The sequence below is a fragment of the Panthera pardus genome, unplaced genomic scaffold (assembly GCF_024362965.1).
Source record: "Panthera pardus isolate Hobbes unplaced genomic scaffold, ASM2436296v1 HiC_scaffold_20, whole genome shotgun sequence".
In the NCBI taxonomy this organism is placed as follows: Eukaryota; Metazoa; Chordata; class Mammalia; order Carnivora; family Felidae; genus Panthera; species Panthera pardus.
The window spans coordinates 26,402,530-26,418,432 of NW_026526766.1; the positions used below are offsets into that span (position 1 = coordinate 26,402,530).

Sequence of the window (15,903 nt, forward strand, 5' to 3'; positions counted from 1 at the left end):
CTAATAGATGCTGAGGATAAAATGAAGGGAAAAAAGAACAGTCCTATCCTCATGGAACTTATATTCTACCTGAGGAAGGTAAAAAATAATGAAAACTGTGGGTGCCTGGGTGGCTTAGTTAGTTAAGTGCCCGACTTCGGCTCAGGTCATGATCTCGTGGTTCGTGAATTCGAGCCCCTTGTTGGGTTCTGCGTTGACAGCCCTGAGCTGGGAGCCTGCAGCCTGCTTCGGATTCTGTGTCTCCCTCTCTCTGCACTTGCCCCACTCGTGCTCTTTCTCTCTCTCAAGAATAAACATTTAAAAAAAAGTAATGAAAACTGTGATAAACATAATTAAGCCTGATACATGAAAAAAAATGGTAAACAGAAAGAAGGTATTTTCCTTGTGTCTGAACAGTTGCTGTTAAAACCCTCCTCTCACATCTTAATCACGAAGGCTTGTTAGTCAATGTAAATGTCCATTTCTACTTTAGTGATCCATTAGTCTGAGATGAAAAAGAAAAGGAGCCCTCAGGAAAATATCTCTGTGTCATTTTTTTTCCCCATGTTTGCTGAATTCACTGCACCAGAAGCCAGTTTTTTCGACCTATGTGATTATTCTGGACACTGAATAAAGAACACTATGGGGTGTACCCTATATCCTATCCTCCTCCCAGCGTTACTACCTGCTATATCGACAGAAGTCTCCCCAGCTTTCTACCAGTTGCAACCACCACTTAAACCCCTGTAATTCTACACTGAGATACAGGACAGAAAAGGATTCTAACTGCTCCTTGACTGTCCCTCCAAATAGGTGCTACTGGCACCTCAACTTGCAGTCTGAGAAGTTGCATTTACAGAAGGCTGAGTAGGGAGTTGATGCTCTTCTTTAATATATTCATATCGCCACCATGTTTGTTGCATGTTCCATATTTGATTTTGAGTTGTTTTGTTTTGTTTTGTTTTGTTTTTTCAAGTAGGCTTCACGCCCAGTGCAGAGCCCAACGTGGGGCCTGAACTCATGACCCTAAGATCAAGACCTGAGCTGAGATCAAGAGGCAGTCACTTAAGGGACTGAGCCATCCAGGCGCCCATGTATGTTCTGTTTGTTTCATGAGAATGCTTCTTTTACCTTGTTTTCACTTTTGGTACAGCTCTTACCCTATTTTTAAAGTCTGTGGTAATTTAAAATGCAATGGGAGAGAGAAATTAACCGTTTTCACTTCACTGTCTTACTCAAGTCCCTGACTTAGTTGTAGATTTTTAAACCTTTTAAAGGAAGTTTCTGAGTAATCCATTTTGATATTTTGTGTGGACTAAACTTGTACTTTAATAATAAAGTGTTTTTTAAAATAATATCTTAACAGTATACTCTGTGGCATATACCACTAATAAATATATATCAAGAATAATAAAATTAATTATAATTACCTGGAAATTCTCTTAAATCATTTATTTCAAGTAATTGCTTTTAAATATAAAACATCTTCCATTTGTTTTTGCAAAAAAGTAACTGACAAGAAAATACTTTAGAAATTCTATCAATAGCCTAGACTACATTCTCTTTTCCATTTTGCTAGGTCTTAACCCCCCCAAAAAAATCTTTTTCCCCACATTAAGAAATTAAACTCTTACTTCTTTTACTGTGCTCTCAGCATTGTACTGAAAATGACAAACAGCCAACTTCTGACCATTTCATTATTTTCACTCGGGTAAGTCATGTGCAAGTTTTACTTAGCATAAACCATAACATTTTTGGTGATTAGGTATTCTTGACTTTAAAAGAATGAAAGCTCATCAAAAAGTTATAAACGTAGGCCCAAATATAATTACCTAAACATTTAATGTTACGTTCTTATCCTTTGAAAATTTATTTAAACTATGAAATAGTGCTCCTATATGTAATGCATAAATTTTTTCAAATTTGAATGTACGTAAATGTTACATTCCACACTATTTCCCTTAATTATCAGACTTCAATTTCTTATATTTAAAGAAATATTTAACTAAAACATAATATGAAAGTTTACTGTGTGTATGTAGGCCTTCTTTTGTTGAGGAACTAGAAACAAGAAATAAAAAAGTCAACAGTCACACAATTCCAAGAACCACTGAAAGCCAGCAGTAAATATGTCATCTTACCTTCAGGGGGTAAACTGTAGAGCTGGGCCACAGGCCCAGTCACAGGAATAACTGGCAACTGGAAATGGAAAGAACTTTTAATCGTTGGGAGTGGCAGGCGATTTTTAGGAAAACACTTCCTCATTATTAGACTGGAGGTGTTGACAAGAGGATCAAGGGTCCTAACTGCCAAACATTCCTGTTTTTTAAGAAAACAAAAAAAGAAAGAGAAAAGAAAAAAGGTAACATGCCTTTGGCGAATAACTGAACCGATTTTACATTACTTCATAAAGTAATATATCAATAAATTTCAAGAGACAAATATCACAAAAAAAAGTATTTTTTTTTTTAATTATAAAATAGCTTTGGCTATTCAGAAGGGTCTCTTCATAAATAAGAACTTCATATGGCAAATCTAGTTAATACTTTTCTCAAAATATTTTAACTAAGCAAAAATCAGTACCATCTTTGGCACCAAAGTCACTGAAGTGTATCAACCCCTTTTTACCCCTGGTTTCAGTTACCCATGGGCAAGTCTGGGCCAGAGCCAATGATCTTCCTTCTGACCTAAGGTCAACTGTCAGAAGGTCAATATTAGCCCTAATGCTACAACACGACATAACTACATCACTCACCTCCCTTCATCTCATCACACAGGCATTTTATCATCTCATGTCATCCTAAGACAGATGAGTGCAGTACAGTAAGATATTCTGAGAGAGAGGGACCACATTCACTTTTTATTACAGTATATTGTTGTAGTTGTTCTATTTTATTATTAGTTGTTAATCTCTTACTGGGCCTAAGTAGTAAACTTTATGATAGGTATGTATAGTATAGGAAAAAACACATCATATATATAAGGTTGAGTACTGTCTCAGGTTCCAGGCATCTAAGCCAGGGGGTCTTGGAATGTATCCCCCACAGATAAGGGGGGGCTACCGTGCCAAGTAATATTTATGAGTAAAATTTATAAATATAAATATTTATATTTACTTAGCAAGCCTAGGGCATAAAATAAAAATTCTTTTTAATATAAGGGAAGAAGGGAAAAAAAAAGCATTAAGTAAAAAACACAGTAAGAGAGAAAGGTGTAAGAAATAAAAAGGAATGTGCATTAGCTAAGCCTGTCTCAGAACTGTATCAGTTATCATACAATAGCACCTCCAATAAGCTGGCTCTTCAACTTATAAAAAAACAAGTAGCCTGAATACCACGATTTTAAGTTTCAATAGTTTTAATTTGCTGTCCTGGTATCTGATCTTGAAAAGGGCTAATGAACAGGGAATTTGAATCTATAACATATAACACTATTATTATTATTATTACTGACAGCTGGCATTTAGATAGCACTTTGATATCCCATAAAATTTTCAATACAAATTTTCACATCTAACCTGTCGGAACAGATGAGAGATTAAGGCTCAGACATGTTAAGTGACATAAACAAAGCCACTCAACTCTTCCTAATATACCAATTATCCATTACTGTCTATATTAGGAATAGTAAATACAAGTGCATATGATTGATGTGGAAAAGAAAAAGCTTAGGGTAAACGTAAATCGTGTGTTCAGATATCTTAACTACTGCCACGTAGAAAGAGACTTGTGTGTAAGACCGAGAGGGCACAACCAAGATAATGGCTGCAATTTTCAAAAAGACAGATTTCTTTCTAATAATTATAACCTTCTAAAAACAAAAGGGTTGCACTGTAACATCCCCATTGCCCAGAGCTGACAGTCCTCTTGCTAAGCCTTTTGTCAAGAAGGTTTATGGTTAAGCTGGCTGGCAGGACTAGGATTCCTAACTCCAGGGTTCACTTTTGTACCTTCTCTATGTAAAAATGCTCTATCCAGAAGGAAGACATTGACAGCACTCAGAGGCAACAGAACTATCTTACCAGCTGTAAAGGATCCATAAATACCTTATGAGGGGAACATGCAAAACTGAGTACAGTCAACTGCACATCTTAGAAAACATGGCTATATGGAGTCCCTTCCTGCCCAGTGGATGGATTTAGACATACATCATCCTTTTTACCTATGAGGAAAAAATCTTATATTGTGGAGATATGCACCGGGCACTTTCTCCAACTCACTGTGAGGTCACGTGAGAAATGACTGCACCTTTCGGTTTTCAGATTTTTTTCTTAAACATATTTATCATACTTTCGTGAGTATTTATAGAAATACTAACTTTCTTAAGAACGAAATATTAACACATAACCAGGAAGAAAACAAAAAACTCACTTGTGAAGTGTTATAGAGAATTTTCATCCCATTGGCATCTATAAATGCTTTTCTTCCCAACTTGATGTTTGTAACACTTTTTAAACTCTGTAAAATTCCTTTCCGAATGAGCATGTTTCTATGCCGGTTATCATGGCGGTGCCAATCTACATAAATTGTTAAAAGGACTTGGACATATCCTCTGTCTACAGCTCTCCTGGCGTTTGTTTCTTTAACAAAAGAAAATTGAGAAAGAATATTTTTTAAATGACAAGAGAAACTGTTTGAATAAATCAAATTAAAAATACCGCTACAATCTTGTAATGAGTTCTTACAACTTTTTTTCCAAAAAGAAAAAATATGTAGGAGCCACACATTTAAATATTCTTTTTATCTAACAAAATAAAAGGTTCAGATGACTACATTTTCCAGAAACCTGCCCAATATATTGTTTTATGGTTAATAAATATCAAAATATCTTTAATACAATTAGGGCTACATCTTTTTAAACGTGAATACTAAAGTTTCATGTAGTTTAAAACTTAAACCAACTTTGATTACAGTGAATATATAAGCCTTTACCTTACTAGCTGTGAGTATGATTTTGTTAAAAGACATTATCATTATTGTAAGTCCTATCATAAACCCTGTGTTTCCCGTGAAATTAACTCCATTGGATTGTAGCTTCAATTAATACTATTACACAGTATTACAATCTATATGTGTTTCCAATGATATCAACTGCTTCAATTACCCCCACAACTATATAAATATCCATGCAATAACAATGGTAAGTTAAAAATACAACTTGGGAGCGCCTGGGTGGCTCAGCCAATTAAACATCAGACTCAACTACAGCTCAGGTCATGATCTCACAGTTCCTGAGTTTGAACCCCACCTTGGGTCTGCGCTGACAGCACAGAGCCTGCTTGGGATTCTGTCTCCCTCTCTCTCTGCCCCTCCCCTGTTTGCTCTCTATCTCTCTCTCAAAAGAAAAAAAAAAAAAAATACTTACACAACTTTTAGTAAATGAAATGTAAGGAGCACATTACTGCTTTCTGATCATTAATTGTTTAATGTAATAAAAACTACATTAAAGAGCTTTTTTGTAAATGGTCACTTTTACTGGGGTAGAATTAACAGAAATCTACAAAGTTGATCTACTTTATTATTTTTAAAGTGTTACTATTTTAGATTATTAACCAAAGGGTACATTTCACTAGAATAGCAGTAGGGGAATCCTATCATAGCAACATCCTGAGCCACCCATCACCACATAGGTAGGCCATTGATAAGAGCACAAAATAATGTGGAATACCAACCCATTGATTGGTTGGTATTTAATTATTTAATTACTTAGCTTCTTTAATTACAAAGAAATTCCCATCTCTTCCTAAGTTTACCGCCTGCCTCATGGCATAGGCACTAAGATAACAGTAATGTTCTGCTGCTTTTAGTTACCTGAAAGAATTACTACAGCTTCCAAATGTGCTAATACGTACCTAAAACATAAAGATACTGAGATCAACAAACTTATTAATGCCCTATCAGAAGGCATTACAGAGCTGGAAGAAATTCATGTGGGGAGTGAAGCCTTCTTGTGTAAAAGCTTTAAAAACCTCTATTGTGTCTTGAAGAGTTTGTTGGCCAAAGCTGTGGCTATTTACAAAATCAGTTCAATAGTTTTGACTAACAGGAGTTTCGTGTACTTTAAGGGAATACATATTTTGTTTACACCACCTGGAATATATAAGCCTTTCCTTTCGTTTACTGTCTGTGAATACGATTTTTCTTACAAGACATTATGATCACTGTAACACCTATTACAAAACGTGGTTTCCACTAGAATTCCCAATAGCCAAATGGTATTTATATGAAATAATTTAAATTCTTTATTAAAGATCAAATAAGAAACCTGCCCATAATTCAAACACAGGTGCTGAGTGAAGAGAAGTGAACAGAGCTATCTGCAATCTGCAACCGAGCACAACTAAAAAGTTTAGTAAAGGGCTTTTTATTCACGTGTTCAGGATACCTAACTCAAAATCGGCCTATGTCTCTTCTTCCCTCTCTGGTTAAAAGAAATTCAGGTTCCCCTTCAGACTGCAGCATCTCATCTATACTCTAGCGATGGCACCCAAGTGCCTGTCACTCCGCACTGGGCATTAATCCATGTTCTTTGCTTTACACTCACTCAGGCTTATTACAGGAATCTCATTTACCCTTTTAAAGTAAATGACTGCGCCCTCCAAAAAAAAGCAGTTAAAAAAAAAATCAATGGGTAAGAATGTTCCAAAATGCCACAGTGCATTTAAAAACATGCAGTGTGCTACTAAATATGCATTTAAAAATATGCAGTGTGCACTATCCTTCTAGGGCCATGTGCCACATGAAAACACGTTAGATAGGAACTAGACTCATCCTACTGATCAGTCACATTTTTACCTGATGGGGTAAAAGGATATGTTTGCCCACCATAGTCCTTTGAAGGAAGAGGGAGTAAAAGGAAGAATACTTTTTAAAATGGAAGATACCAGATTTCAGTCATCTTAACCAATTCCTACAAATAATTGGAACTTATGAGGGCTTTAGTTTTTACTGACTTAGTGATTTTGTCATCAGTGATTCTGAAAATTAGTAAGCTTCAGTTTTAATAGCTATTTTAATCTATTCTAAATCAAAAACATATGCCTATATTAATTTAAAAATTAATCTTTAAATAACAATTTGAACCACAAAGTCAGGGCACAACAAAGCAAGGCTACAACTATCTTTGAAAATTAACCCAAGTATTCTGATCTTGGTCTAAAGTTTATCCTATCAAATATGGAAATAAAGCTACATGGCTAATCTAATGGAGTACTACACATTTCATTTCAAAGATAAAACGGTTAACTGAATTTTATATTCTCTGGTATGTAATACTAACACCTAAGTGACTTTTTAAATAAATCATTACCAAACACCAGATTTTCAAACAATTAATCATTTGCTACTGTTCAAATGAACAACTCTGGTCATTCAAATCTAAAGGCAACCTGGTCGTACCCTTGATTAGACAGTTTTGGGGGAAAATAAGATAGAAAGCCACAACACCTACCCTTAGGACTAAATGTTACTGTGGTCAAAATGTTAACTTAGTCAAGCAATGAGACTGGAAGTGCTAACAAAAATTACTAATTAAAAAGTAGATACTGAGTATCTTAGAGAAAATATATAATGTAGATAAATTACTTTCCAAAGGAACTGTATCATGAGACACATTTACTCCAAATGCTTAAATTCTGAAGATCAGAAAACAGCTGCTTTAGTTTGTAAATGAATTTAGTAAACTGTAAATTTACATTAAGTCACTTTTTAATGATATAAACTTGAATTTGATAGAAATAAAATTTCTAATATGAGGTTTCTACATGAAAATCGTGTGTTCGATATAGTAGAGACAGTAGTTGTTCGAAATATTTTCATAGTAAATATCCTCAATACCATGTTACCTTCACTTTTTAAAAGATGATACTTAGGTAATATTCACATATTACTTTCTTCTGTTGACAAGATTTTATGTTTACATAATGAACTTATAAAAAGGAACCCCATGTACTTGAAAAAATTCCATAAGTGTACTGAACTATAATATATAATAGCTCAATAAACATAAATGACATTAGCTAGGACATATATCAATCAACCATATGAAAAATCAAGTTTGACATTTCATTATCACAAACCAGCTTTATAACTACAGACTAAATCTACATTTTGAGTTTCTTTAACATAGAATACTTGGAAAAATAGTATCTAGTATTTCTAGTATTTAAAAACTTACTTGATTTTAGCAATGCAGCAAGAGTGTCTAAAGCAACCCTGTCAACGTGAGAAAACACAAACAACAACAAAACTAGTAAAATTAATCTACAATAGTAAATTCAGACATCTTTTCAGATAAGTAATTATTATCTATTCCAAAAGTCATTCCTGTTATAGTCAATTACATATGGTCTTTCTCTGTATGGACCTCTCCCTTTAGGTTAAAATCGAATAGGAGGAAGATTGAAATATTAATAGGCAAGCACCAAAAAATATTTTTAAGGAAGAAAATTAACAACATTTTAGTCTTTATATCAGAGATTAGATGAACAGACTCAATTATTGTATTTGTATCTGACCCTGACAGTTCACAAAATAGCAATATTAAGAATCAGAGGCCTTGATTCACAAAAATTTTAAAGAAGTGTTAACACAAATAAAATTCTTAACTACAAAACTCTACAGATGTTCATAGTTACCTGACTTAAAATTATTTTAGCTCTATCACACAATAATCCTAATATTTAAAGTGATAACAAATGTAAAATATTTTTAGAACTGGGAGGTTTGGGGATAAGTATGAGACGTTAGCATTTTTCAGCCATAAGGCATCAAAGAAAATAATGAACTTAATCAATACCTCAAAAACTCTTACTGCCTATTAAAGGACAAAGGAATTGCCCAGAAACTTAAAAGTACTTATATTTTCTTTGAACATAAATACTCAAATACACACAGTAAAATCAACTGCCATTAATCAGCTTTAAAAATACACAGAACATCACTGTGGAAAATCCTAGAATCAAATACTTTTTTAACTAAGTTACTGAAAACTTGGCACTTGATTTCAGTAACTTTAAAAATATAAGGCTACATACAACATACAGTACCTCTTAGTAAGACTTCAAAAACTATAATTAATTTGCATAAAAATATGCACTTTGTCAAACTTAAGCACGTCACTCATCATGAAGCATTTGTTGAATGCCTACTAGACACCCAGAGTAGCCAGTTTCTTCATTGGGATCAAATCAGCAAACTTCTCTCTTCCACACTTTTACAGTCTAGATACTGTGATAGAATGTACACACCTGTGAAAAAACTACTCAAGAAATGAAAACCAGAAACAAAGCAATGAGGGAAAAGCTGCACACATTAGTGTAAAGGCAACACGGAATGCCCAGAGTATTTGTTTAAAGGTAAAGAGCACAGCTGAGTGGGAGACTGAGGATGGATACTGGTTCATGGTAAAATGTGCCGCAATGATCTAGGACTAGGCACAGAGTAAGTGCTCATTTATAATAAATGCTCATTAGCAGCCATACTTTGGTTTATTGACACCAATAAAGCAACGATATAAAGCTTTATTTAAGATGACATTCATAAAAAGGAAAACAAAAGTATATGCTTTAAAAAATGCTACAAATTCGTACTTGTTATTTTCTCAAAACAATGTGAAGTTTTCATAATGGTGAGTTAAAATTAAACGAAAATTATAAAATTACATACTGAATTTTCATAGCACTAAATCATCAGTAAGAAACTTTCCATAACCTCATAATTACATAATAAAACGTACACAAGACTGTAAAACAGAAATAAGGATGGCTTTGAAATTGGTCAAAATTAAAACACAGAACTAAAGCGATACTCCAAGGGAAATGCCAATACAAAGTACAAAATAGAAAAGAAGAGCTGATAAGTGCCAGAAATTATTATAGGTGCCTCATATATGTGTTTTCTAGTTAATTCTTAAAACAATCCTGGTCCATAGAACTGGCACATTTTATGGATAAAGAAACCAAAGATTTCAGAATATAATGTGCCTAGGTTCCCATAAAAACTAGGTGCTATGAACAATGAGTAATACAGGCCTCTTGTTGAGAAAGAAAATTATGAAATCAGAAATACTGGTTTCCTCCAAAAATGATGTTGAAATCCTAACCCCCAGTACCTCAGAACGTGACCTTATTTGGAAACATCGTCACTGCAGGTGTAATTAGTTTAAATGAGATCATACTGGAGTAGTGGCCCTTAATCCATCCTGATTGGTGCCCCTATAAGAAAAGGGGAGACTATCTGAAGACAGACACACAAGAAGAGAACACCACGTGAGGAGAGAGGCCAAAATTGAAAAGCGGCAGCTACAAGCCAAGAAACACCAAAGACTGCCAACAAACCACCAGCTAGAAAGCGGGGAAGGATTCTCCCACAAAGGTTTCAGAGGGAGCAGTGGCCCTGCCGAAAGGGTGATTGTGGACTTCCAGCCTCCAGAACTATGAGACCATAAATTTCTGTCATTTGAAGCCACAAAATTTGTCCTAGGTACTTTGTTACAACAGTTCTAGGAAACAAATACAATCACTTAGCTGCAATCACTTGCAATGACTTAATCTACTGTTAAGTCTTTATTCAAAATATAAAAATCCTAGAGTACTGTTAGAGAAACAGTCTGTCTTTCTTTGAACCAAATAAAAGTGTCTCTGACAGTTTCTAATCCTTAAATTACATGTGTTTTGGGTTCATGTTTATTCTTCAATACTGGCAAAACTGGGATGTGAACCCAGTTCTTTCTGATGCCAAAGCCCATCGTGCTTGTTCCACAGCTGCACATTAAAAGAAATTATGAAGTTCAGTGCAAAGTCCTCTTGATGTTTTTACCAAAATGTTACTTAAAAGGTTATTTTTAAAACCTTCAGCACAAAAAAATTCTGGAATTCTCTGACACATATAATACAAATTTATAATATAAAACTTACAAAAGAATTTTAGAATAACAGATTTATTGAAATGCACAGTTTGTATTATGTTAGCTGATTAGAATTCTTCAGTTTCACTATTTTATACTTCTTCATGTATTTTCCCAATCTTCCTATGTCCCAAACAGAATAATACAACCAACAATGAATGGCTTAAAAAGCTGCCTATGGCTTATTCCTTTAGGAGCAGTAAAGGAAGAAAGCTTTAGCTCCAGGTTCTCATGAAGTCACATTTCCTTTAAATTAGGGGCTCAATCCTTATCGGGACATTCAAGAACCCACTGCGCCCTAAGTTGCTTCCTTCTGGATTAACAGTGCATATATCTAAAACCTAAAATTGGAAACGGAAGGAAATCCTCAAGGGCTGCACTACCGTTCAAACATAAATAATAACCCTAATCTTATTCCTCTAAAAACATGGAGCATTATTTCAGAGGAGGAAGAACAGCAAAACAAATGTTCTATATGTCAAAATTTTATAATTAAGGGAGAGACCCTAAGATTATTAAAAATGATAAAGACATCGAGATACTGATGCTCAGCCAATGAATTGTTTATTGTTTTTAAAGTAAAAATAAAGTAAAAAATTTGTTTTTTGTTTTTAAATATAAATACAGGAAGGAATGAAGGGATAATTTAGATAGCTCTATTCCTTGCTTAGAAGCTTATACCCACTATTTCTACATAATTTTGGATATATTCCCATATTGGATATTCTAATGACATTTGTGAAATGTTCTGTTTCTCCTAGGAACATTTTATATTAGATTTGGTAACTGGTTAGAATAGACTAATGTAGACTTTAAGAATGAGATCAAAACCATGAGATAAAAGATAAATTAAAAAGTACTTTAGGAGCGCCTGGGTGGCTCAGTCAGTTAAGCATCTGACTTCGGCTCAGGTCATGATCTCGCCGTCCATGAGTTCGGGCCCCACGTTGGGCTCTGTGCTGACAGCTCAGAGCCTAGAGCCTGTTTCAGATTCTGTGTCTCCCTCTCTCTGCCCCTCCCCTGCTCACGCTCTGTCTCTGAAAAATGAATAAACCTTAAAAAAAATTTTTTTTTAAAGTACTTTATAGGTCAAGGGGAGAAATGGCACATAAATTAAAAAATAAAGAATATACTTTTAGTACTAAAATTCACTCACACCCTCATTACTACATTAGTTATCGAAACTAACTACACTGCACTCATAGGCACTGTGATCATTATAAGAATCATCTCGGGGCGCCTGGGTGGCTCAGTCGGTCGAGCGCCCTGCTTCAGCTCGGGTCATGATCTCACAGCTTGTGGGTTCAAGCCCTGCGTCAGGCTCTGTGCTGCGAGCTCAGAGCCTGGAACCTGCTTTGGATTCTGTGTGTGTGTGTGTGTGTGTGTGTGTGTGTGTGTGTGTGTGTGTCTCTCTCTCTGCCCCTCCTCTGCTCATGTGTGCGCATGTGCTCTCTCTCAAGAATAAACATTTAAAAAATTTAAAAAAGCAAAAAAAAAGAAAAAAAAAGAATCATTTCATTAAATCCTCAAACCAAACTTCTGATGTAGGGGTCCATGTTACCATTTACAGACAGGAAACCGGGGTTTAAGTAAGGTAACCTACTCCGTACCTAGAGCCAGTCAATGACATGCAAATCCAGTTCCGCCTGCCTCCAGAGCCCACTCACTACACTACACCAATTCTATAAGTTGGTTTTACTAATTGTGATACAACCATTTTCTTTGTTTTGTTACATTTCATGAGATGCTCTAGGACTGTGTATGATCTCTGCGTAAGTAAATATGTTAAGACATCCCACCAAACAATATTTAATGAATGTTAAATATGCACAGTCAGCTCCATTTTCTAAAAGGGTAAAAGCTGAAATATTTGACCTTTATTTAAAAAGAGTGGAAAGACTGGAAATGTTCTGAACTTATTTGTAAAATGTGGTAAAATAGTTGATGTGGATAAATTCTTTCTCATAAAAGAACCATAGCTAATAAAAGTAGAAAGAATGAGAAAATTAGAAAAGTCACTATTCTGCAACCCCTAAAGAAATAATGTATCTAGACAATGTCATGAAATACTGCTAAATTATTAGGTGGAAAGTAGAGCCATCACCCAAACTCAGTGATCTCAAGTAGTACAAAACAGAGTACCCAGCACATCTGAAACATTTTGATCAGAAAAAATGAACCCAAATCTAATCAATCCTCTAGCTCTATCAGTCTACAGGAAATTCAAGGGATATACCTACATGTTAAAGGACCCCAGGATACAGTCATCTTAATCCAGAATGTTGGGACAACCTACAAGACATCACCCAGGTCCTTCAACAAATAAATAAAACAGAACCAAAAAACAGGGGAACTGTTACTGATTGTTAAAGATTATGAGACACAGCAATCAAATAAAATGTAAAGATCTTATTTGGATCCTGATTGGAACAAGTCAACTGTAAAAAAAGACATTTCAAAGACGATCAGAAAGTATCAGGGGCGCCTGGGTGGCTCAGTCGGTTAAGTGTCCAACTTCTGCTCAGGTCATGATCTCACAGTTTGTGGGTTCGAGCCCCGCATCAGGCTCTGTGCTGACAGCTCAGAGCCTGGAGCCTGTTTCAGATTCTGTGTCTCCCTCTTTCTCTGCCCCTCCCTGTTCACGCTCTGTCTCTGTCTCAAGAATAAATAAAAACATTAAAAAATTTTTTTTAAATAAAGGAAGTATCAGATGATATTAAGGGATTATTAATACTGCTGGACAATGAAACAATATTCTGGAAACACTAAAAGGAAAAAGTTGTGTCTGATGATAATCATACTAAAGAATTCACAGAACAAATGTTACAGCCAATATTTGCTTCAAAATACAGAAAGAAAGAAAGAAAGAAAGAAAGAAAGAAAGAAAGAAAGAACGAACGAACGAACGAACAAGGAAGGGAAAGCTGAGATAAAAATGGCCAATGTTGGTTACTGCTGAAACTGGGTGGTGGGTACATCACAGGGTCCTATTCTAGTTCTGCACAGGTCTGTAATTCCTCTAGTCTATTTTTGTGTAGGTTTGGAAATTTCCTAAATGTGACAAGGAACAATGTGTGTGTCCTGTTTGGATTCTGATTCAAACAAACCCATTAAAAAAAGGGCATTTTGAGACAACAGGAGAAAAATGAACACAGAATAGATTTTAGGTTATATTAAGGAATTAATAATTTGGTTGAGTATGATTTTAGTATTTTGGTTATTTTTTTAAGTCCCTATTTAGTAGAGTTAAATACTGAAGTATTTAGGGAAAAATGATAAAATATCTCGGATTTTTTTTACAGAGATATATATATTTGAATTTCATATATGAATAAAATATATGAATGGCATCTGGGATTTGCTTAAAAATACCTCAGCATAAATAAAAGTATAAAGGGGGATTAAATGGCAGAATGTTGATAACTGTTGAATCAAGTAAGTGATTAATAAACCTAATTCAAGATAATCATTCTAATATAATATAAACTCCAGGTACCTTTGAAAAACTCAGTATTTTTTTTAAAGAATATGGCTTAAGAAAAAAATACTAAATATAACCAAATAACTGGAAACTGCTTTCATTTTTGAGGCTGAAAGACCTACAAATGAAGAGATATATATCTTGGAATATACATATCTCAAGAAAAAAAAGACATTATTTTGACAAAAAAGAAATGTATAAATTTAAAATATGTTCAGATAATTGTAAGAATGAAGGATGCAGTCACTGAAAGACTGCAAAACTGGGTAGGGGATATAGTAGGCATCCAATAAATGTTTCTGAATGAATGCTACTCTGTCAATGAGGTTTTTCCTCTTCTAGTATCTAGGAATGTTCTACATCTAAATTTCCATAACACTATATTCAATGACTTTAAAGCTTTCTAATTTTGATACACCTTTGAAGATTAAACTTTATATTTTAAAAATCTTTATCATAATAAAATCACTAAGAACTAAGAAAGGACCCTCGATACAATATAACTCAACCTGCTGGTTGCGCAGATCAAGAAGAGGCCCACAATAACAAAAGATAGACCTCTATTTATACTCAAAGCATTTACTCACTTCATGAGACCCGAATTCTTCTTACTAAATGGTCCAATGATTTTAAACAGCAGCTCCACAACTCCATTTTTCCCTAAGGATACTGAATTCACAGCTAGGAGGGGGAAGAAAGAATGTAAAATGATGTTAAAACCTCAATAAATAGAAATGTGTATTCTTGGTAATACATGGCCAAAAACATACACAAGTTCTGTAGCAGATATGAACTCAAGGCCTCATGACATCCACCTTAGCCAATCACTTGAAGGGAAGATTTGGTTGGGGGTGGGGGTGGGGAGAGGGGGAAGCAGTTATTTACTACCTTGCAGGGAAATTATGAAAGAAGTTATATAAAACAACACAATGTTACTACAAAAAAAAATAGTTTTAAATTGCTCTGTTTGTTTCTTCAATAAATTTAGAGAACTCTTAAATACAAGGTCATGGAGATTCAAGGACAAAAACAGTGAGAACACAGTAGAGAGGAGCATGACAGTAACAATAAACAAACCATTACTACATTATTTTCTAAATAACTAAGAGTTGTAAGCTGTTTAGGTTACACCTGTGTGGAGCCCCAAATCCATAATGAAACTGAAGGTATCTCTGTAGAAATTGATGCCTGGGCTCAGTCTTTACCAATGAAGAGGAGCTAGCAAGGACAGGAATTGCTGTAAGGGAATGTCTCTGGAGACAGGGATAACACGGAAAACAGAACAGAGTCCGTGAACAGCACGGGTATAAAGTCACACATTAAACGATAACAGTATCAGGGGGTGACTGGGTGGCTCAGTCAGTTGAGCATTCAACTTCAGCAGGGCATGATCTTGTGGTTCCTGAGTGTGAGCCGCAAGTCAGGCCCCATGCTGACCCTGTGGAACCTGCTTGTAATTCTCTCTCTCTCTCCCTCTTTCTCTGCTTCTCCCCTGTGCACATGTGCTCTCTCCAGAAAATAAATAAATATTTAAAAAA

At 34.9% G+C, this 15,903-nt stretch overlaps 1 protein-coding gene across 3 annotated transcripts in view; it reads right to left on the reverse strand.

Annotated features, from left to right (window-relative positions):
- Nucleotides 1–15,903, reverse strand: part of AGTPBP1 (ATP/GTP binding carboxypeptidase 1) — a 162,087-nt gene that overhangs the window by 94,235 nt on the left and 51,949 nt on the right. For all 3 annotated transcript variants that reach the window (XM_053907839.1, XM_053907838.1, XM_053907840.1), the window contains exons 8-11: nucleotides 14,953–15,046; nucleotides 8,155–8,192; nucleotides 4,350–4,558; nucleotides 2,121–2,298 (exon numbers count right to left, since the gene is read on the reverse strand). In XM_053907839.1, coding sequence (XP_053763814.1) covers nucleotides 2,121–2,298; nucleotides 4,350–4,558; nucleotides 8,155–8,192; nucleotides 14,953–15,046 — 519 coding nt within the window. The remainder of the gene's footprint in view (nucleotides 1–2,120; nucleotides 2,299–4,349; nucleotides 4,559–8,154; nucleotides 8,193–14,952; nucleotides 15,047–15,903) is intronic.